The sequence below is a fragment of the Musca autumnalis genome, unplaced genomic scaffold (assembly GCF_047663935.1).
Source record: "Musca autumnalis isolate F117 unplaced genomic scaffold, ASM4766393v1 scaffold_3, whole genome shotgun sequence".
In the NCBI taxonomy this organism is placed as follows: domain Eukaryota; kingdom Metazoa; phylum Arthropoda; class Insecta; order Diptera; family Muscidae; genus Musca; species Musca autumnalis.
In genome coordinates this window covers 247518848-247540438 of record NW_027411866.1, presented here as the reverse complement: position 1 = coordinate 247540438, position 21591 = coordinate 247518848, and the positions used below count along the sequence as shown (strand labels likewise).

At 37.1% G+C, this 21591-nt stretch overlaps 1 protein-coding gene across 1 annotated transcript; it reads left to right on the top strand.

Annotated features, from left to right (window-relative positions):
* The first annotated feature begins 1091 nt into the window (after positions 1-1091).
* Positions 1092-14538, top strand: LOC141397348 (uncharacterized). The gene is made up of 4 exons (XM_073973493.1): positions 1092-1577; positions 13922-14044; positions 14104-14235; positions 14304-14538. The coding sequence occupies exons 1-4, from the start codon at positions 1203-1205 to the stop codon at positions 14385-14387; spliced, it is 714 nt and encodes a 237-aa protein (XP_073829594.1). The 5' UTR covers positions 1092-1202; the 3' UTR covers positions 14388-14538.
* Positions 14539-21591: the final 7053 nt, after the last annotated feature.

Here is a 21591-nt window from a genome sequence, read left to right as displayed (position 1 = left end):
GTCAGTCAGTGGGACAAGCGTAATGGGCATGCGCCGCACATTAACATCTTAAATATGGCGTGTGTAGTCAGTCGGGTTTGTTTTGGTGCGGTGCAGAAGACTGGATTTTCTTTGGGCCAGTAGTGTCTCAGCAACAACAACAATAAGACAAACAACAGCGACATTACCAGCAATGGACGAAAACAAGATTATTACACAATTTTTCATTCATATTTGCTAAAAATATAACTGGGCAAATACCACGCCACCGCAGGGACGTAGATGTGTGAGATCAGAGAGAGGAAAGGTTGACGAACATTAATTCTTCTTTAGAAATTTAAATTTTGGTTTAAAGTGTGGATGTGAGCAATGATACAGATACAGTTTTGGTTAGTTCCGCATTATTATTAGACACCTTCCATGCACCCACACGTCCCTGTTTTAATAACAAGCCTGAAAAGTTTCTCGTTAACTTATTTGGCAAAAAATAATTGGCCAAGTCTTGTTTTATGAAAGCCCATTTTTATTGGAAAGTTTGTTGCATCTAAACTTCTGGATTTCATATTGTGTTACTAATAAAAAAAACTGGGTTCAGCGGTTAATCGTTTGTTGTTTGAACCAATGTTGTCGCCCCATATGGATGCTATACGATCCATTTATGCAACCATCCATACACTTGAGGTGATTCACTTCCTTCCTCATTGATTGCGAAAGATGTTGTTGACAGTAGCACGCTTTGAGTTAGAGAGTTTTTTTGTTCATCTCACTCTCGGATTTGTTGATCTTGTTAGCACAGCTTCGCGATCAGCTCTCATCTGTAGCAGCAGCAGCTCTAAATAGATGGTCATGGACATTGATGTAAAGTGGGCAAACAATAACTCAACAAACTTGGCACACACAAAAAATCCATATGTTTGCATGTACCTTGGACTATGCTGGCCAAAAGCTTGCTTGGCTGCTTAGACTTGGTCGGGTGTGCGTGTGTATTCCCAACCACACATAAAAATGTGTGCAATGATGTCGCAGGTTTTTGTTACAATTTTTTTCGGTTTGCGCTGCTAAGCAAGCCTTTGGCCTCAAATACAAATCGTGATTTAAAGCACAACGCCGAATTAGTTGGAATTTACAAATTGTCCGAATTGGTAGTGTGAAACGGAACTTCGTTCGTTGTTTTCGTCTTAATACTTTTATAGCGGAGTAATTAAAGCCCATTTGTGATTACAATGAAAACGTCCAGTGTTGTGTGGTCAACCTTCTTGATCGCTAATGTGTTGTTTGTGTCATTTTGTGTTGCCTTGCCATTGGGTCAAATCGTAGTTGAAGATCAAAGTTTCGATGACATTGATATGGATGTAGCGGAATCGATAAATGTACCTCTGATTACAAAAAGTGTAAATGCAGCGGAGACTAAAAATATTGGCACTGAAGTTCACAAGAATTCAGAACGCATTCCTCGTCAATCTTCGTTGGATATTGAACCTGCAGAATCTTATAATTATGGTGTTCAAGCTGAGCCGAACCCAAATTCATCGCCATCAGATATCGATATCCATTCACAAGCCGAAGATGCAGCATCAGATTCCAAAGCTGGTTTTAGGGTAAAGTTAATATAATCGATATTGTAGTATGATAGATAATAATGAGCCTGCGCAGAAAAAGTGATATGGGAAATAACATAAAAACGGAAAAGTAAATTCTCTCTTTGGAATTGAGTGAGTTCTACAAAATATTAGGCGATACTATGATGGAAACAACGTTGTTAATGTACGCTTATCATAAACAAGTATTAACTATTTAAAAGTGTTTATAACTTGAGCTAAGGTTACATTTTACGACACTATTTTTATATTGGTTAGTACGAGTATTATCTACTTACATACATATGTACATTATGTTAGCCCATTTGTATAGAACTACAATGTGGCTCAGTACTAATTACTACCCATAAAAGTTGCTTTTATGAAATCTGATTTATTTTGTCAAAATATTACTTATTTAAGGGCGTTCTACATGTAATTGTATTTATTCGTTAACCTTCAAATTTGTTTCTAAAAACTTTACGTTTCTTCTTAAATCAAGCTTGGATAGAATCTTCTTGGTTCTTGGTATCTTGGTCTTTCACAGTTTCTAGCTCAAATTGGCGAGTTATTTTCAAATTCGGAGACGATTTTTACCCAGATTTCGTTATCCTTGGTAACCAAAAATATTTTTATACCCTCAGCCTTTAGGCTAAAGAGGGTATACGAGGGGCACTAGAAAACTTGCTTGCCTAAGCAGACATTTTTTGGAAAGTTTAACAGTTGTTAGCCTAAGCGTACTCAGGACATTTTGACATACGACAATGTGTTGGGTTGTTTACAGTGCACTGTGGTCCCACTTGTATGGGAAGGTGCGACAGAAATATTTATAAACGTCGGATCAATCTAATTTTTTCAGTATATGTTAAAAATATGTAAAAAATACTTTAGGCAAAAAAATAATAAATATGGGTCCAGTTTTTCCTATAGCCCCCATGTAGCGGTGCCAAACGATTTCAGGTATTTTTAAGCTTTTATCTACATTTTCGGCCCTTATTGGCTGTACTTTGGTATTTGGGGTTTCCAAAGGTCAAAAACCTTCTGCGCCAAAAATTGTGGTCTTAGGCTTGGTTTCGGTATTGCTCTCATATTAAGATACCTCCCGATTTCAGGTATTTTGAAGATTTTATCAACATTTTCGGCCCGAATTGGTTGTAATTTGCCATTTGAAGTTCTCAATGATCAAAAACCCTCTGCACCAAAAATTGTGGTCTTAGGTCCAGGTTTCGGTATATCCCTCATATTACGGTACCTCCCGATTTCAGGTATTTTGAAGATTGTATCAACATTTTCGGCCCGAATTGATTGTATTTTGCCATTTGGAGTTCTTAATGATCAAAAACATTCTGCGCCAAAAAATGTGGTCTTAGCTCCAGGTTTCGGTATAGCCCTCATGTTACGGTACCTCCCTATTTCAGTTATTTTGAGGGTTTTATCTACATTTTCGCTTCAAATTGGTTTTAATTTGCTATTTGGAGTTCTTAGTGATCAAAAAACGTCTCCGACTGGTATCCTGGACAGGAAAGAAAACAAATTATTCCGTTTGAGGTCAGAATATTTTATGGTAGGGGATATAATAATGTTCGTGTACAAAAATACACACGGTGTGTCTTAACCAAATTTAAAGGGAAGGTGCTTACACCTGGGAAGTTTTTGCAGATTCTGAAACTGTAATGCTCATAGATGAGAAATATCAAGAAACAAAAAAATCGCCGGAGGGATTTTCAAATAAATCGCGATTTAAGTTCACATTTTTAGGGGTTCTTTAGGTTTTCACGATTTTGCTTGGAAACCGCGAGTCCTATGTAAATGGGCCTAAACAAAATGTTGTAGCTGTGAAAATTCTCCACAAGATTGACCGCTATGATATTTTCTTAGGTTTTACCGTTTTTGAGATATAGAAGTTCAGATTGAGACAATGCACTGACTGCATCGCCTCCTTATGATTTTAGATTTTTTGAACGCCTTTACAGCATCTTCTGGCTACGAAAATCGTTGATAACGTCTTTTTTTCTTGATGTGCTGGAATCAGATTAAGTCATTGGATCCCCAGTCAGGGCTGTACGGCACATAACCCATCAATCCCACGTTTTGTCCGGTTAAACAGGAGCTGGTTTGAATCGATGTGTGAAAGCTAACATTGTCATGATGCAGAACGATTCGTCTTCTCTTGTTAGTTTTTTGAATTTCTCAGGACACTTCAAGCTAACAAATTACAGTGTAATACTTAGAATTAACCGTCCTACATTTCTCAAACCATACTAGTCGCAACATTGCCAGTTTTGCCGAATAAAAAGGCAACCATTTGCTTCGAAGGTCTTCTTACATGAACAACTTTCATTGGATTTGGCTCGCTTTCGAAGACACATACGGTTTTATTTCGGGCTCCTAAGCATAGATCCAAGATTCGTCTGTGACGATCTTATAAATGTAGTTTGAAGCACAGCGATTGTGTTTATTCATAATTTTAATTGCACCAATCCACAAAGGCCTTTTTGGAGCAATTGACCAATTTCGCTGGATCTAGCGAAAAAACAAGTGTTCATGCAATACGAGTATCAAATGTTAGTTCGTTGAAGAAATGACCACGGGTGTCTCTATCACACGGTATATAACATGGCGATCTTGCATTATCCGTTCATGCACGGCTTTATTTTTCTGCCACAACGTGCGATTTTGGGCGACCCACAAGACCTTCGCTTTTGACGAGCGTCGGCCACGATTGAATTCATTAAACCAGTTTTTCATAGTAATATAGGATGGTCCTTTCCCAGCAAAAATTTGGATCCGGTAGTCATTACGTAACCCTTTACAAAGTAATGTAAACAAGATTCTTTTCGCATCACAAGTAATCTGAAAAGTAATGAGTTACTTCCTAAAAAATTTACAAGGTAAACCTACTTAATTTACTCCTCACTAAGTAATGACGACGCACAATGTCGCGAGTTCATATTAACTGTGGCCAAAAATAGAAGGAGTTGTCTTAGGTGCATCAATTTTGGTACACGTACCTATTATTGACTTACAATCTTAAGGACAAAAAATTGGGTTGGTCGGTCCACGTTTTGATATAGCCCCCATAGAACCGTACCTCCCGATTTTCGGTATTTTGAATGTTTTAGACACAATTACCAACCGAAAGTATTCACATTTTGTGGTTAGTCATCGGCAGAGGTATCAAACATTCCAACAGAGAATTGTGGGCTTAGGACCACGTTTTGATATAGCCCCCATACAACGGTACATCCCGATTATCGGTATTTGGAGATTTTAGCCTCATTATTACACCGAAATTGCTGAAATTTGGTATTTGTCTTCGTAGGGGACATTATGCCTTCACCTTAAAATTTGTCTGCATAGGTCCACGCCTTCATATAGCCCCCATAGGACAGTACCTCCCGATTTTCGGTATTTTGGAGGTTTTAGCCTGATTATCACACCGAAATGGCTGAAAATTGGTATTAAGTCTCCGTTGGGGGACTTATAACCTTCCACCAGAAATATGTCGGTATAGGTCCACGCCTTCATATAGCCCCCATAGAACCGTGCCTCCTCATGTTCGGTATTTTGAGTGTGGTGGCCTCAATATCCACCCGATATGACTGAAATTTGGTGTTTTGTCTTCATATTGTTTGTGAGCATATTGAATATATCAAACTCTTGTCTTTATATATGAGAAATTTCCTTTAAAAAAATTTTTTGACCGATTAGTGGTCAAAAAACGGTCAATTTTTTTGTAAAAATCGAATTTTGATTTTCCCCAGCAAAAATCCTCATTACAAACCTCCTTTCCCACCCATTATTTTAACAAGGGCATGTCGCGCGAAATATCTGGTTATTTTGTAACCACTGAAATAGGTAGATGGTAACCACTGAAATAAGTAGATACTGAGTAGATTCTGACTACTTATTTCAGTGGTTACAAAATAACCAGATATTTCGCGCGACATGCCCTTGTTAAAATAATGGGTGGGAAAGGAGGTTTGTAATAATTTGCTGGGTCGCTGTTCACAATTTTTTTTTTAAATTGATATTTTTAAAATTCTCTCGTTTTAAAACAAGATAATTAGGTACTTAATAAGCCCACAAAAATATATGATGATCGCTTCATTCGTTTTCGCGCTATAGCCAACACAGCAAAACGATTTGTTAAAAAAGGGGGAATCTCAGTGAGGTGGTCGCTGAATAAGAGAAATGAGACATTCGTCTGCAAACCTCTGCAGCTGGGACCTTTATATATTTGAAGTACTCACTTTTTACTACTCATACATCAAAAATATCGATATACACTTTTATACAATTTTTCCCCACTCCACTCAATTTAAAATTTGCTTCAGAATGTTTGGGCAAATGTAAACACCATACGATTAACATTTACATGCAAACAAAAGTGTAACCAAGTTTATTACATCCCAAGAGAACTTAGGAACATTTTTTGCAGCGACCGTTACTTTTAAATTTTAAATATTAACGCATAATATAATTTATTAATTTTAAGAAAAACAAGTAAAAAAGCATTAAGTTCGGCCGGGCCGAACTTTTCATACCCTCCACCATAAAATATTCTGAACTAAAATGGAATAATTAGTTTTCATTCCCCAACTTTAAGTGGGTACGTCAAAATGTCAGATAATGTATGTACATAAAATGCTTCATTCGGGAGGCCCTTTTTTATGGTGCCTATATCTAACTATATATGTTATCAATTTTTGGTGGGCGAGAAATTGGGAGGTACCGTTATATAGGGGTTATAATTAAACATGGACCTATGTTGACAGTTTTTGATGGGAGCCTTTAATGTCAAATAACTCCTAATTCGGTTAAAATTGTAGCTAGAATCCTCAAAATACCGAAAATACATAACGCGGGAACTTCAAATGTCATTAACGGCTAGTTCGGATGTATGTGGGCTATACGAAAATATGAACTTAAATGAACAAATTTTGTTGCAGAATTTTTGTTGGCTTTTAAATTTCAAGTTACAGAAAGTTCGTCCAAAAAATAAAGCAAAGGTACGGAAAATCGGGAGGTTTGTTCTGGGGCTATACCAAAACATGGTCCTACGTGGTTAAACATTTTAAGTAAAATCCTCAAAATACCGAAAATCGGGAAGTATTGGGGCTATGTTGAAAATTGTTGATGCAGATGTGTGGTGACCACTACAACCTTCAAATTTCAAATTACAGTTAGTACGGTTAAAAATTGTAGATAAAAATTGCCAATTACTGAAAATTGGGAGGTACCGTTATATGGGAGCTATATCCGAACATGGACCTATGTATGTTGACAATTTTTTATGGAGAGGTGTTGTGACCACTAAGAACTTCAAATGTCAAATTACTGCTAGTTCGGTTTAATATTGTAGCTAAAATCATCAAATTACTGAAAATCGGGAGGTACTTTTATATGGGAGCTTTATCAATACATCGACCTTTCTTGACAATTTTTGGTGGAGAGGTGTGGTGACCACTTAGAATTTCAAATATCAAATGTTCAAATTACAGATAATTCGGTTAAAACTTGTAGGTAAAAATCTCAAAATACCGAAAATCCGTTATATGGGGATACCGAAATCCGTTATACCGAGGTACCGTTATATGGGGCTATACCAAAACATGGACCTACGTTCATAATTATTTCGAATATAAGTTTTTTGGTCACTAAGAACCCTAAATATCAAATTATAGCTAATTCGGTCTAGAAATGCGACTTAAATCGTCAAAATACCTGAAATCGGGCGGCAACGTTATATGGGGGCTATTCCAAAACATTGATCTACGTTCACTAGTTTTGTTATATAAGTTTATTGACACTTAAGAACCCTAAATGTCAATTTATAGCTAAATCGGTCTGAAAATGTAGCTAAAAACGTCAAAATACCGTAAATCGGGGGTACCGTTATATAGGGGCTATACCAAAACGTGGACCTATGTCCACAAGTTTTGTTATATAAGCTTAGTGACGCTTAAGAGTCCTAAATGTCAAATTATAGCTGAAAATGTAGCTATAAACCTCAAAATACCGTAAATCGGGGGGTACCGTTATATGGGGGCTATACCAAAACGTGGACCTATGTCCACAACTTTTGTTATATAAGTTTATTGACACTTAAGAACCCTAAATGTCAAATTATAGCTACATCGGTCTGAAAATGTAGCTAAAAACGTCAAAATACCGTAAATCGGGGGGTACCGTTATATGGGGGCTACACCAAAACGGTGACCTATGTCCACAACTTTTGTGATATAAGTTTGCTGACACTTAAGAACCCTAAATGTCAAATTATAGCTAAATCGGTCTGAAAATGTAGCTAAAAACGGCAAAATACCGTAAATCGGGGGGTACCGTTATATGGGGGCTATACCAAAACGTGGACCGATATAGCCCATCATCGAACTTGACCTGCCTGCAAACAAAAGACGCATCTTCCCAAAATTTCAGCGTTCTATCTCCATTTTTGTGGATGCTAGAGTGATTACCACAGACGGACGGACGGACGGACGGACGGACGTGCACAGATCGACTCAGAATTTTACCCTGTTCAAGAATATATATACTTTATAGGGTCGCAAATGAGTATTTCAATGCGTTACAAACGGAAAAACAAACTTAATATACCCTCCATACTATGGTGGAGGGTATAAAAAAACACAAAAATACGTATTTAAATCCTCATATAGCAAAAACTACTTCACGTATCAGTACCAAACTTCAGATTCTTCTTAATTAATATATTTTCTATCACTTCCCATTAATACATTTGTTCAACGAAGTATTTAGTTTGTACCATTTTTGGCCACGGTCGTGACACTGTTCAACGGTGGCACAGTGAGAGTGTGTCCGACTATAAATCCTACGGTTGTGTGTTCAACGCTCACCGTCGGCACGCGAGTTTTTTTTTAATTAAAAAATAACAGTTCGTGGTGCACATGTGCACTGCACATTTAAGTTCTTAAGCAACCCTTAATATTCGTGTGCGTGGTATAGTGTGTAGTGTCTTTGACTAGAAATCAGAGGGTTCGTGGGTTCAATTCGGGCAGACAGCCAAATAAAATAAAGTAAAATAAAAGTGTGATGAAATTAAAACAAATTCTCTACCTCAACTGTTCTAAAAACAGAATTTTTTCACCTTACTTTTCAACTTCTAGTGGCCACAGAATAACTAGTTATTCTAGTGGTCCTAAAATAACTACAAACTGAGTGCGACTTGCCCTTGTAAAAATAATGGGGAAGAAAGGGGGTTTGAGAGTAGTTACGGCTGTCAAAAATCCCTGACGAAACCCATGATTTTGGGAGGACTTTTTTTGCTGGGTTTATCGACCATTTTGAAAGATGCCCTCTTGCCGTGATTATCCCCGTCAAAAATTGTGAAAAATTATCGGACGAAAATGTTCACAACTAAATTCCTTTTTTTTTGCAAAGTGATTTTTTCAAGTCACTGTAAACAACGCTTACGCTAAGAACTGTCAAACTTTCAAAGAAAATGTCGCCTGGCGACAGTGCGTGTAGCATAGGCCAGAAAGTTTTCTAGTTGCCCTCGTGTACACTTTTATACGACCAAAAATGTGCCCCATCGAAATAATGATTTTAGACCCCAAGTATGTTTGAAGGATATCCGTTTCAGAAAATTTAGAGTTGATTTAGCCATGCCCGTCCGTCTGGCTGGAGCGCACGATACTTCTCGAACGGATCAACCGATTCGTTCCAAAATTGGATTTCTTAATATTTTGTCCAAACTTAGTTTAAGTTCGAAGATGGGTTATATCAGTCCATTCCTTCCGATACCGCCCCCAAAATCAAACATTCTTTGCACATCATAAAATTTCTAGCAATCATAGATGACGTTCCAATATGGACTCAATCGGTCCACTCCTTGGGGTACCTCCCACACAAAATTTCGGAATAGTTCAGTTTAGGACCTGTTCTCGTATCGCTGTGATTTTTGTTGTTACAACTTGTATTCACTACCCCCCTACGACGGTACAAGTTTTATTGAAAAATAGCCTGAAAGTTACAAAAGATCCCTATGACACCGTGTGTTGTGGTTGGAAGCGCAAGATAACTCTCGAACGGTTCTGCCGATTCGGTCAAAAATTGGCCATCGTAATATTTTTTCCAAACATAGTTTAAGTTCGCCATAACTGTCCACTCCTTCAGGTACTTCCTCCACAAAAGTTCAAAAATGTTCGGGAAAAATTGTGCACACGATAACTCTTGATGGGAGTGACCGATTTGGTCCATACTTACCACATCCTAAAATATCTACCAGATATAGATCAGGTTCGAATATGGACTATATTTGTCCACACCTTCGGGTACCTCCCACACAAAATTTTGGATAAATTGACTTTAAGACCTGCTCTCGAATCACTTTGATTTTTGTTTAAGCAACTTGCATTCACTGCCTCAATTACGGCAGTAAAAGTCTTTTCAGGGGCAAGTCCATACTTCTTGAGAAAACTGCCCGAATTAGCTATAATTTGACATTTAGGGTTTCCAATGACCACGAAACTTCACAACCATAAATTATGGGCATAGGTCCACGTTTTCTGGTAGCCCCCATATGACGGTACCGTTCGATTTCAGGTATTTTGAAGTTTTTATCCACATGTTCTGGCTGAATCGGCTATAATTTCACACTTAGGGTTTCACATAGGTGATTTCTCCAGCTAAAATTCTTTGCATAGGTACTTTCGCAACAGAAGAAAACTAATAATTCCATATTAGCTCAGAGTATATGGCCGGGGAATCGAACCCACAACATTCTGCGTTCAAGGCGGGTGTGCACACCATTGCACTACTGTGGCACCCAAAGAACGAGTAGTGCTTTAATTAAGCAATTGGTAATTTGAGTGGAATATAAATAATTCTCCCAGGCGATGTTTGCTCCTCATATCGATCGATGAATGTTTTATGTTATAATTACATTTGTCATTCCATTTGTAACACATCGAAACACATCGGAGACACTATAAAGTATATATACTTCATCAGTATATGCCTGAAATGTGGTACTTAGTATTCGTTGGGGGTATAAACCTGTTCCCCTGAGATTTGTCGGTATAGGTCCACGTCTTCATATAGCCCCCATAGAAGTGTACTTCGGTATTTTGGAGGTTGTGGCCTCAATGTTCCTCCGAAATGGTATTTGGTATTTAGTCTTCATTTGGGGTATAAAACTGTCCATATAAAATTTGTCGGTACAGGTCAACGCCTTCATATAGGGCTCGTAGAACGATACATCACGGTTTTCGGTGTTTTGAAGGTTATGGCCTCAACACTGAAAGAAAAAGCTACGTAATGTGGATGGAATCCTACGTTGTATCAATGAAATTTGTCATTGATTTTGAGCCAACGTAGAGCTTCATTGAGTAAATGAAAAAAGTTCATTGAGTTTCATTGAAGTAAAATTAACGAAATTGTTAATTAATGCAATGAAACTCCTCCAGGTAGCCCCCCCCCCACAAAAAGTTGAAAATGTTCGGAAAAGTTGTGCGCACGATAACTCTTGAAGGGAGTAACCGATTGGATACTTGGCACATAGTGAAATTTCTACCAGACTTAAATGGGATTCCAATATGGAGTCAATCGGCCCACTCCTTCGGATACCTCCCACACAAAATTTCGGAAAAGTTCAGTTTAGGACCTGTTCTCGAATCGCTTTGATTTTTGTTGAAGCAACAACAATGAAATTTGTCATTGATTTTGAGCCAACGTAGAGCTTCATTGAATCAATGAAAACAGTTCATTGAGTTTCATTCAAGTAAAATTAACGAAATTGTTCATTAATGCAATGAAACTCCTTCATTTATGCAATGAAACTTCTTCATTGATGCAAAGCCAATCAATCGGCGACTGTAGCGAATTTTTGTACAGTTGATGACGTTTCTGCTAGTTTTGGCAATTATTCATGCATACATTTTTAAGTATGTGATTCTATACCAATATATAAATGTGTTCTTTTTATGATTGTGAAAAATTTAATTTGTTTAATAAAGACAAATAATTAGAAGACAAATTTTATAACTTAACAGATTTACAAAGAATGCAAAACGCAAAAAGGAATTTCAAAAATGTTTCATTTATTTAATGAAACTCTTTCATTTATTTAATGAAACTGTTTCATTCATATACATTTTTCGCCATTTTTTTAAAAAGATGTTTGCGCACTATTTTTTTAGTCCATTCCATTTAGTTTGAATTCAAAACATACATATTTTTCTTAAATGTATAGAAATTTAAAGTTTCATTGCATCAATGAAATCCGTTTCGTTTATACAATGAAACCAAAAATTATTGAATTTTAAATAACGTACAGTTTCATTGCATGAATGAAACATTTCATTACATTAACGGAACGTTTCATAGCATCAATGAAAAATAATCAATGTAACCCGTTCATTGATACAACGAAGCATTTTTCTTTTAGTGAATATTCCTCCGAAATGGCTGAAATTTTTTATTTAGTCTTCGTTGGTGGTATTCAAATTTTCCTTCTAAAAATATCGGTATAGGTCCACGCCTTCATATAGCCACCATAGAATAGCACATCACGATTTTCGATATATTGAAGGTTGTGGCCTCAATATTCCACCGAAATGGCTGAAATTTCGTATGTAGTGTTCGTTGGGATGCAAAACTTTCCACCTGAAATTTGTAGGTATAGGGTTACGCCTTCATATTGCCCCATGAAGATTGTGGTATCAATATTCCAACGAAATTGCTGAAATGTTGTATTTAGTCCCAATTTACATTGGGCGAGTTTACTTGCGGCAATTGTCATTTTGTAGGAGAGAGAGGTGAGGCATATGGTAACCCTTTGCCTCTCAGCACCCTCTCTCACCTACAAACTGACAATTGCCGCAAGAAAACTCGCCTAATGTAAATTGGGACTTAGTCTTCATTTGGGATATTTAAATTTCCCCTCTAAATTTGTCGGTATAGTCCACGCCTTCATATAGACCCTATAGAACATCACACTTTTCAGTATTTTCAAGGTTTTGTCCTCAATATTCCACCGAAATGGCTGAAATTTGGCATTTAGTCTTCGTTGGCGGTGCAGAACTTTCCACTTGAAATTTGCCCCATAGAACTGTACCTCCCGATTTTCGGTATTTTAAAGATTGTGACTTCAATATTCCACCGAAATGCCTGAAATTTGGTATTAAGTCTTTGTTGGTCGTATAAAACTTACCCCCGAAATTTCTCCCTACAGGTAAACGCCTTCATATAGCGCACATAGAACGGTACCTCTCGAATTTCGGTATTTTTAAAGTTAGCCACATTGTCTTACCGAAATTGCTGGGATTTGGTATTTAGTCTTCTTCATAAACGAAAGGAAAGTAATTGTTCAGTTTTACTTCATTACAACTCGTGGTTTAGGGTATATCAAGTTCGGCCGGGCCGAACTTAATGCTGTTCTTACTTGTTTTCTTTCGTAATAGGTGACAGCCACGTCCCCTTACGAATGTCAAGATGCTTAATTCTAATGTTGCTAAGTACCATGTTTTTTGCGGTTGCGAAGTCTATCATTTTCATTCCGTTATCAGATCTTTCATTGTTCACACTGAATGTTGAGTCAAAGATATTCTCCTTTCTAATTCGGCATTATTATCATATTTCCTTCTTTACAATATTCTATCAACATGTTGTCCATGAGGGAGTTGGTTGATTAAACAAATAACAAAATAAAAATAAATAAATAATAAATATTTACTTAATTGGATTAATCGAGCTAACATGGCCTAAGGAGTTTTGTATTTAAAAATGAATTCTAGCGAAATACCACACACTCAACCATTACGCTACGATCGTTTCGCCTGGTGGTTTAAGCCAGGCTCATCTGGCGTATTTGAATGCTAATGGCTAGAAGACAAAGGCTGGTTTTGATAACTTCTATTTATGCAAACATTTTTACAAATTTGTAATTATGAAGTATTTATTGAAGTCTTTCTTTATCAAGTCACCCTAGTGTTTTGTCTAGGAATCATTTTCTCAATACATACATATTATTTACATATTTACATTTTTGTATGAATATTTAAGTATTTGTCAAAAGTAACTAATTGGGAGAAACGTTCCACAGGTATACATTCATGGATATGACCAAATGTTAACCATGAACATTTGGGAACACTCGACCATGTTCTCACAAGTACTCTATAAATCATAATCTGGTTTTGTGATTTGAAGCTATTATGCCTGTCATTTAACAACCGTTTTATCAGTTATCGGTATTATTTATAGTACATATTTGAGGCATTTTGACATTAAGGATAGTTCGTAAAGAGCACCATTAGCTTAAACATTAATTTGTCACTATAACTCTGTGGATGAAATTCTATTAAACTTTTTTTTCTTCCCAGATATCACTATTCCAAGCCCCGGTAAAAACCCGCGAGTCAGTTAATTTGGAAAAAGAAGGTGTACCCTCCAAGGTTTTGAGTGTCTACGACAACAGTCAGAAATTTATAGTCGATAAAACACAGGTAACTATTTTATATTATGTATTGTAATCTAACTTAATTAAATATTCTAACGTTTTTAGCCTGTTCCAATTTTGGACACAATTCATGAACACGAAAAATATGGCAACAATGGAGATATGTTCGATGGTATTTCACGTAGCTTGGTCAACGGTTATGAAGCATTTTCAAATTTCCTCAATACAATCATTCAGGTAATCGTTTAGTTTAAGTGATTTTTTTACTTACCTCAAAATATTTCTTTTCTCTTTTTTATCTTTAGAAACCACAACAAATCTTCAAATCCATTAATAAGAGTGTCAATGCCCAATTGGATATAATTGGTGGTAAACTTGTTGGTCTATGATTTTTCATAAATTACTCAAGTTGTTAGCTTTAGTTTTTTATTATTTTCTTAAATTTGAGTTTGTATTATATCGAAATTGTTTTCTTATTTTTAGTATATAATATTTTCTTACAAATTTCTATAAATAAATTATTTGTTAATTGCTAAAAAATTGCAAGGTTATATTATTTATGAATATGAACACACTTCACTTAAAGATTTATCGGTCGATGGTACGAGTATTATTAAAATGATTTATTGTTTCAATGTGGAGAACCTTAAAAAAAATATGACCGGTATACTGCCCATGGGCATTCAACTATAATAGGCGAAATTAAAACTATAATAGGCGATTGAGGCTGAGAGATTTCTCAGCGGTGACAAATATGATAGTTAACAGCACCAGATTTAATCATCTCAACGTTAATAAGGGCACCTGGCTGTCACGGGATCAATAAACAAAAAACTAAATTAATGATTTCGTGAAAGATGGATCATTACCTTATTGCAGCAAATATACGTATCGGAATAATCGTAGCAACTAAATTACGAACAAACACGACTCGGAAGTTGGACATCGGAAAGCTACAATCAAAACATATAGCCCCACCATATTCCACTCAACTGCCCAATTGCTTAATAAAATCACTCCTCGTTTCGGTATCATCAGCACAGTGGCAAAGTGGCGAGAAGAATGTGGTATACTGTGCTAGTATGTAATTAGTGGCAACGGGTAGTGCACGAGAAACCTCCTTCAAGCTCGAAAAAATAGATAAAGGGGAAAGAGTATTTGTAAACAAGTCAAAACGGCGTTAAGTTCGGCCGGGATGAACTTGTTATACCCTCCTACACGAGTTGTATTGAAGTAAAATGGAACAATTAGTTTCCTTTTGTTTATGAAGAAGACTAAATACCCAATTTCAGCAAATTCTTCGATATATACCGACAAATTCCTGCAGAAAGTTTTTAGACTCAAAGAAGACTAAATACCAAATTTCCGATTTTTCGGTAAAAAAAATACTAAAAGTCAAGAGGTATGCTTCTATGGGGGATATAGGAAGACGTGGACCTATGCTTATAATTCTTTTACAAATTTCATTCATTTCGGTAGGATATTAACGTCACAACCTTTAGAATGGGGGCTAAATAAAGGTGTGGACCCATACCTACAAATTGCATATGAATGTTTTATACTCCAAATGAAGACAAAACACCAAATTTCAGCCAGTTCGGTGGAATATTGAGACAACAACCTTCAAAATACCGAAAATCGGTCAATGGGTGATATATGAAAGCGTGGACCTATACCAACAAAATTAGAGGGAAAAAGTTAAATAACCCCACCGAACACCAAATACGAAATGTCAACCATTTCGATGGATTATTGTGGCCGTAACCTTCAAAATACCGAAAATCAGAAAGTACGTTGGCAATGAGGGGTATATGAAGGCGTGACCCTATAACGACAAAATTAAAGGGGAAAGCTAAATACCCCCACAGTACACTAAATACCAAATTTCAGCCACTTCGATGGATTATTGTGGCCATTAGCTTCAAAATACCGAAAATCGGGAGGCACCGTTCTACGGGGGCTATGGTAAGGCGTATACCAACTCATGCATGAGGAAATCTGTTAACAGAGGCACTCCGCAGGGAGGAGTTCTCTCACCCCTGCTATGGCTTCTGGTAATAAATGAAATACTTTTGTGCTTCGAACGGCTGAAGATCAAGGTGGTTTCTTATGCTGATGATGTGGTTGTGCTGATAAGTGGCAAATTCCTGCCAACCCTGTCTGAGCTCATGCAAAGAGCCTTAGTACAGCTTGAAAACTGGGCCCAGAAAAACGGTGTGGGAGTAAACCCGGAAAAACAGAGCTTGTACTATTCACTGGACGGGGTGGCCCTGGAACTTTCTACGGAAGCTAAATATCTCGGCACTATTCTGGACCATCGCTTGTCATTGAAAAGAAATATAGAGGAGCGAATGAAGAAAGGACTCATGGCATTCTATTCCTGTAAGAACTCCATTGGGAAAAACTAGCGATTGAGACCATACACTGGCTGTATGTAACCGTGGTCCTGCCCATACTTACCTATTGTGGCCTGGTCTGTTGGCAAGCTCTTGGGAACAAAGCGTTACTTTCCAAATTATCGAGTGTACAAAGAACCGCGTCACTGCTAATTACCGGATCGATTAAAAGCACTCCTCAAGCTGCTTTAAACGTCGTCCTAGATATCCAACTTCTGGACATCCTAATCCAATTTCAGGCGGCGAGAACTGCTTTTATACTCCGGGTGTCAGGGTGTTGGCAGGGTTCACACTTTGGACACTCGAATATCCTAAAACTAATTGATAGTCGACTTTACTTAGGTGACAATGGTTGCGTAAGCGATTATATGCCTACCTCATTTAAGTTTGACTCCTTAACTGTTATCTTCCCAAGCAGAGAAGCATGGGCTGAGTTCATATCTCCTCTGGATGGTCTGGCAATTTACACAGACGGGTCCAATATGGAAGAAGGTACTGGCGTCTACTGCTAGAATCCACTAATTAACAAGTAAAAAAGTGTCAGTCGGCTTTGCCGACAGATATATACCCTCAGCTACGGACAGATCGAATGTATTTAAGGTCTCTTCAGAATTTTGTGGCCCTTTTTGGACATTTAAACTTACCGACAAAAATGTGGATTAGGAATTAACTGCACTAAGACACAAATGTTGAACTTTTGTTGGGGAGGTACCCATAGAGAGGATCGATATGGGCCATTTTAGAAGTTAAACTAAATTTTGACAAACTATTAGAGGATCCAAAGTGTGGACTAAATTGGTTGCCCCATTCAAGTGATATCGTCCTAGCATTTTAGTGAAATTTTTTAAAGTACCGGAAGTTGTGGACAGGTATTGCCCCATGAAACTAAGTTTGGATATAATATGACAAAGACCAAATCTTGGACCAAATCGGTTGAACAGTTCGAGAGTTATCGTGCTCTCCGATCGGCACATATGGTGATATAGCGGTTTTTTATACCTTTCGGGCTGTTTTCCCAAAAAATATGGACTTGCCCCTGAAAAAACTTTTACCGTCGTAATGGAAGTAGCGAATGCAAAGCGCTTCAACAAAAATTAAAGTGATTCAAGAGCAGGTCTTAAAGTGAACTTATCCGAAATTTTGTGTGAGAGGTACCAGAAGGAGTAGACAAATATGGTCCATATTCGAACCTGATCTATATCTGGTAGATATATTAGGATGTGCAAAGTATGGATTACATCGGTCACTCCCTTCAAGAGTTATCGTGCGCACATTTTTTTTTTTCGAAAATTTTTGAAATTTGTGGGGGAGGTACCTGAAGGAGCGGACCGACATGGTTTATCTTCGAACTTAAACTATGTTTGGACAAAATATTACGAAGGCCAAATTTTGGACCGAATCGGCAGATCCGTTCGAGAGTTATCTTGGGCTCCAACAACCAAACACGGTGTCATAGGGATTTTTTGCAACTTTCAGGCTATTTTCTCAGGATGTGCGGACTTGCCCCTCATGAAACTTGTACCGTCGTATGGGGGGGCAGTGAATACAAGTTGCTGAAACAAAAACCACATCGATTCGAGAGCAGGCCCTAAACTGAACATATCCCAAATTTTGTGTGGGAGGTACCCGAAGGAGTGGACCGATTGAGTCCATATTAGAACCTCATCTAAGTCTGGTAGACATTTCACGATTTGCAAAGTATGGTCCAAATCGGTTACTTCCTTCAAGAGTTATCGTACGTACAAAATGTCCGAACATTTTCGAAATTTTGTGGGGGAGGTACCGAAAGGAGTGGATCGATATAACCCATCTTCGAACTTAAACTAAGTTTGGACAAAATATAACGAAAGCCAAATTTTGGATCGAATCGGTTGATCCGTTCGAGAGTTATCGTGCGCTCCAGCCAGCCAGGCAGACAGACAGACAGATGGACGGACATTGCTCAATCGACTCCAAATTGTCTGAAACACATTTCGTCGTATCAAAGTGTATATACCCTCATAAATGCTGAGGGTAAAAAAGCAAGCATTGTTAGGCATTATACCAGATTATTTAAAGAATCCTTGCCAAAGCATGATATACGGGTGTATCCTTAATCAAGAGGGAAAGTACTTCGTTCTCAATATAGAGTCAATATGTATCGACACAACCTTTCTGTATTCCCAAATTTTAAGGGGGGTTCTATTCAAATGAGCCAAATTTTCGATCAAATTTGGCACATTTATTTTTAGGCCGAATTCAGAAACAAATACCATATGTCATCAAAATCGGAAGTATATAGCGTTTTTGGTGAAGCAAATACGTAAAATCGGCAGAAAATATATTTGGAAGCTATGTATATCCAAATCTGAGCCAAATTGAATCAAATTTAAAGGAAAAGTGCTTACACCTGGGAAGTTTTTGCGGATTCTGAAACTACAATGTTCATAGATGAGAAAAATCTAAAAAAAAAAAAATCGCCGGAGCGCTTTTTAAATAAATCGCGATTCAAGTTGACATTTTTAAGGGTTTTTAGGTTTTCACGAATTTGCTTGGATACCCCAAGCCCTTACGAAATGGGACTAAAGAAAATGTTGTAGCTATGAAAATTCTTTACAAGATTGATTTTTATGATACCTTCGTAGTTCTTACCGTTATTGAGATATAAAGCTCAAATTAGGACAATGGATTGACTGTATCGCCTCCTCATAAAACAATGTCATGGCTGCAATTTCCCAACTTAAACTTATATATCTCAAAAACGATACACCTAGAAAAAATTACGAAAGCCAATCTTGTAGAGACTTTTTACAGCAACAACATATTCTTAAGTCCCATTTCCAAAGGATTTGCAATTTTCAAGCTAAATCCTGAAGACCTATGAAAGTTTGATCTGAACCTCTATATCAGGAGGAGGCATTGTGACTCACAAGAGAGCCCATGTGCTCTAAGTGAGCGTAAATTTGTTATCGCTCACAGCCTGTGTAGATGCTAACACGTTGTGAACAACAACAAATTTACGCTCATTGAGAGCACAAGAGAGACCCAAAAATGTTCTCTGCCTCACTCTGCTCTATATCTCAAAAATAGCAAAACCTAGGAAAATACCAATCAACCACTCTTGTACAGAATTTTCGCTGATAGCACATTTTCTTTAGTCCCATTTCAATACGACTTGTGGTCTCCAAGCAAAATCGTGAAAACCTAAAAACCCCTTAAAAATGTCAACTTCAATCGCGATTTATTTATAAAAGGCGCTCCGGCGATTTTTTTAGTTTTTTTGATTTTTCTCATCTAAAAAACTTTCCAGGTGTAAGCACCTTCCATAAAAATTTGATTCAAGAGCACTTACCACAGTGTGGTGCAGGGTATAACAATAGAAAAAATGCACAGTGGGCGTGTATGCAATTTTCGCGATTTAATATTTAATGAATAATAATTGTGAACACATAAAATGCATTCAACCTCATCTTCAAGATCACAATTGTTAAGGTCAAATTTCCATTATAATTTTTTCTCGGATTTTGGTCCACAGATATCAAACCGATCAAAACTGAATCAAACAACTAACCACAAAAATGTACCTAAGATCTCAATTAACAATTTTCTAGAGCATACAAAGTCTGTAGAAACGGTTCTTTAAGGACAAAGTAGCAAAAGAAATGCGATTTTTTTACTATTTTTTCGGTTTCTGCTTCATAGAAACTAAACCATTCAAATTTCCAAAATCAATGATCCACAATAACGTAGCAAAGATTTCAGTAGACAAATTTCTGGAACATTCGAACTTTCTATGAACAGGTCAAAATAGCAAACAACTTTAGGAAGATACTAGCCTGACAAAATGATCCCTTTTTTCATCAAGGCCTCAGGTTTTTGGGGCCCATAAAGTCGAAGTAACAAGAAAAAACAAGATAAATTAATTGGTAGATATTCAGCTAGAATACAAGATAAATTAATTGGTAGATATACTACTAAGTTTTAAACGGAGAACCCAAACAATGGGCCAGAAACGTCCCGGGTCCACGTTTCTGGCCCATTCAGCTAGAATAAAAAATAAAAACTTATTCCACCTGTTTTGATATTTTTGTTCGAAATTCTTTTTTAAACGCTTGAAGTTAATGTCCAGATAATGGTATAATGTGGCCCCATTTCTTACTTGTTACTTTTAATCCAGTAAAAGGTCCTGAATGTTCCGAATACGGGCACCGAATACAAAAGTAACACTGTGTGTACTTTCTTGACCATATTCTGACTTCACAGTGTGATAGAACACCACAAATGAGAAGACACTTTTCTCGCCGTTTTTCCCTAACTCATCAACTTTCGCGGTTATAGGCCTCCAAAGGTTTGATGCTTTGATGAAAAAATGGTCATTTAGTCAGGACTATATCTTCCAAACCGTTAGGAATTTTGAATTTATCTCAGCGGTATCCTTAATTTTTGGGCGGTTGAGTATCTTTGGACCAGAGTCGGAGAAAAAAGTATAAAAATTGGATATTTTCAAAAGTTTTTTGCTATTTTTACCATTAACAACCCTTCATAGATCTTTCGCATGTTCCAGAAAGTTGTTTATTGATGCCTTTGCTATGCTGTTGTGGTTGATTGTTTTCTTGAATTTTGAACGGTTTAATATCTATGGAGCAGAAGCCGAGAAAAGAGGATAAAAATCGCAATTGTTTTGCTATTTTGACCATTAAGACCTGTTCCTTCAGGGTTCGTATATTCTAGAAAGATGTTTATTGAGATCTGAGGTACATTTTTGAAGTTGGTTGTGTGCTTCAAATTTGAACGGTTTGATAGCTGTGTAACAAAACTTGAGAAAAATTTTAAAAGAAATTTTACCATGGCGATTTTGACCGTGCAGATGAAGTTTGATGGGTTATATGTGTTCACAATGTTTGTTCTTTAAGACAAGTGCTACAACTTTGCCTCTGAGATAAATTCAAATTTCCTAACGGTTTGGAAGATATAGTCCTGACTAAATGACCCGTTTTACATCAAAGCCTCAAACCTTTGGAGGCCTATAACCGCGAAAGTTGATGAGATAGGGAAAAACGGCGAGACACGTGTCTTCTCATTTTTGGTGTTCTATCACACTGCGGTGTTAGAATATGGTTAATAATTTTCGTGTTGCACAGTGTAATTTTATTAAATATTTTTGGGAAACGAGAATACTGTTCACATAGCCGTTGTTAGATCAGTTGGTAGATTATCG

Coding starts and splice junctions, on each gene's coding strand:
- LOC141397348 (XM_073973493.1), top strand. CDS start 1,203: ATGAAAACGTCCAGTGTTGTGTGGTCAACCTTCTTGATCGCTAATGTG. Junction 1,578..13,921: donor ATTCCAAAGCTGGTTTTAGG/GTAAAGTTAATA, acceptor TTTTCTTCCCAG/ATATCACTATTCCAAGCCCC. Junction 14,236..14,303: donor TCCTCAATACAATCATTCAG/GTAATCGTTTAG, acceptor TTTTATCTTTAG/AAACCACAACAAATCTTCAA.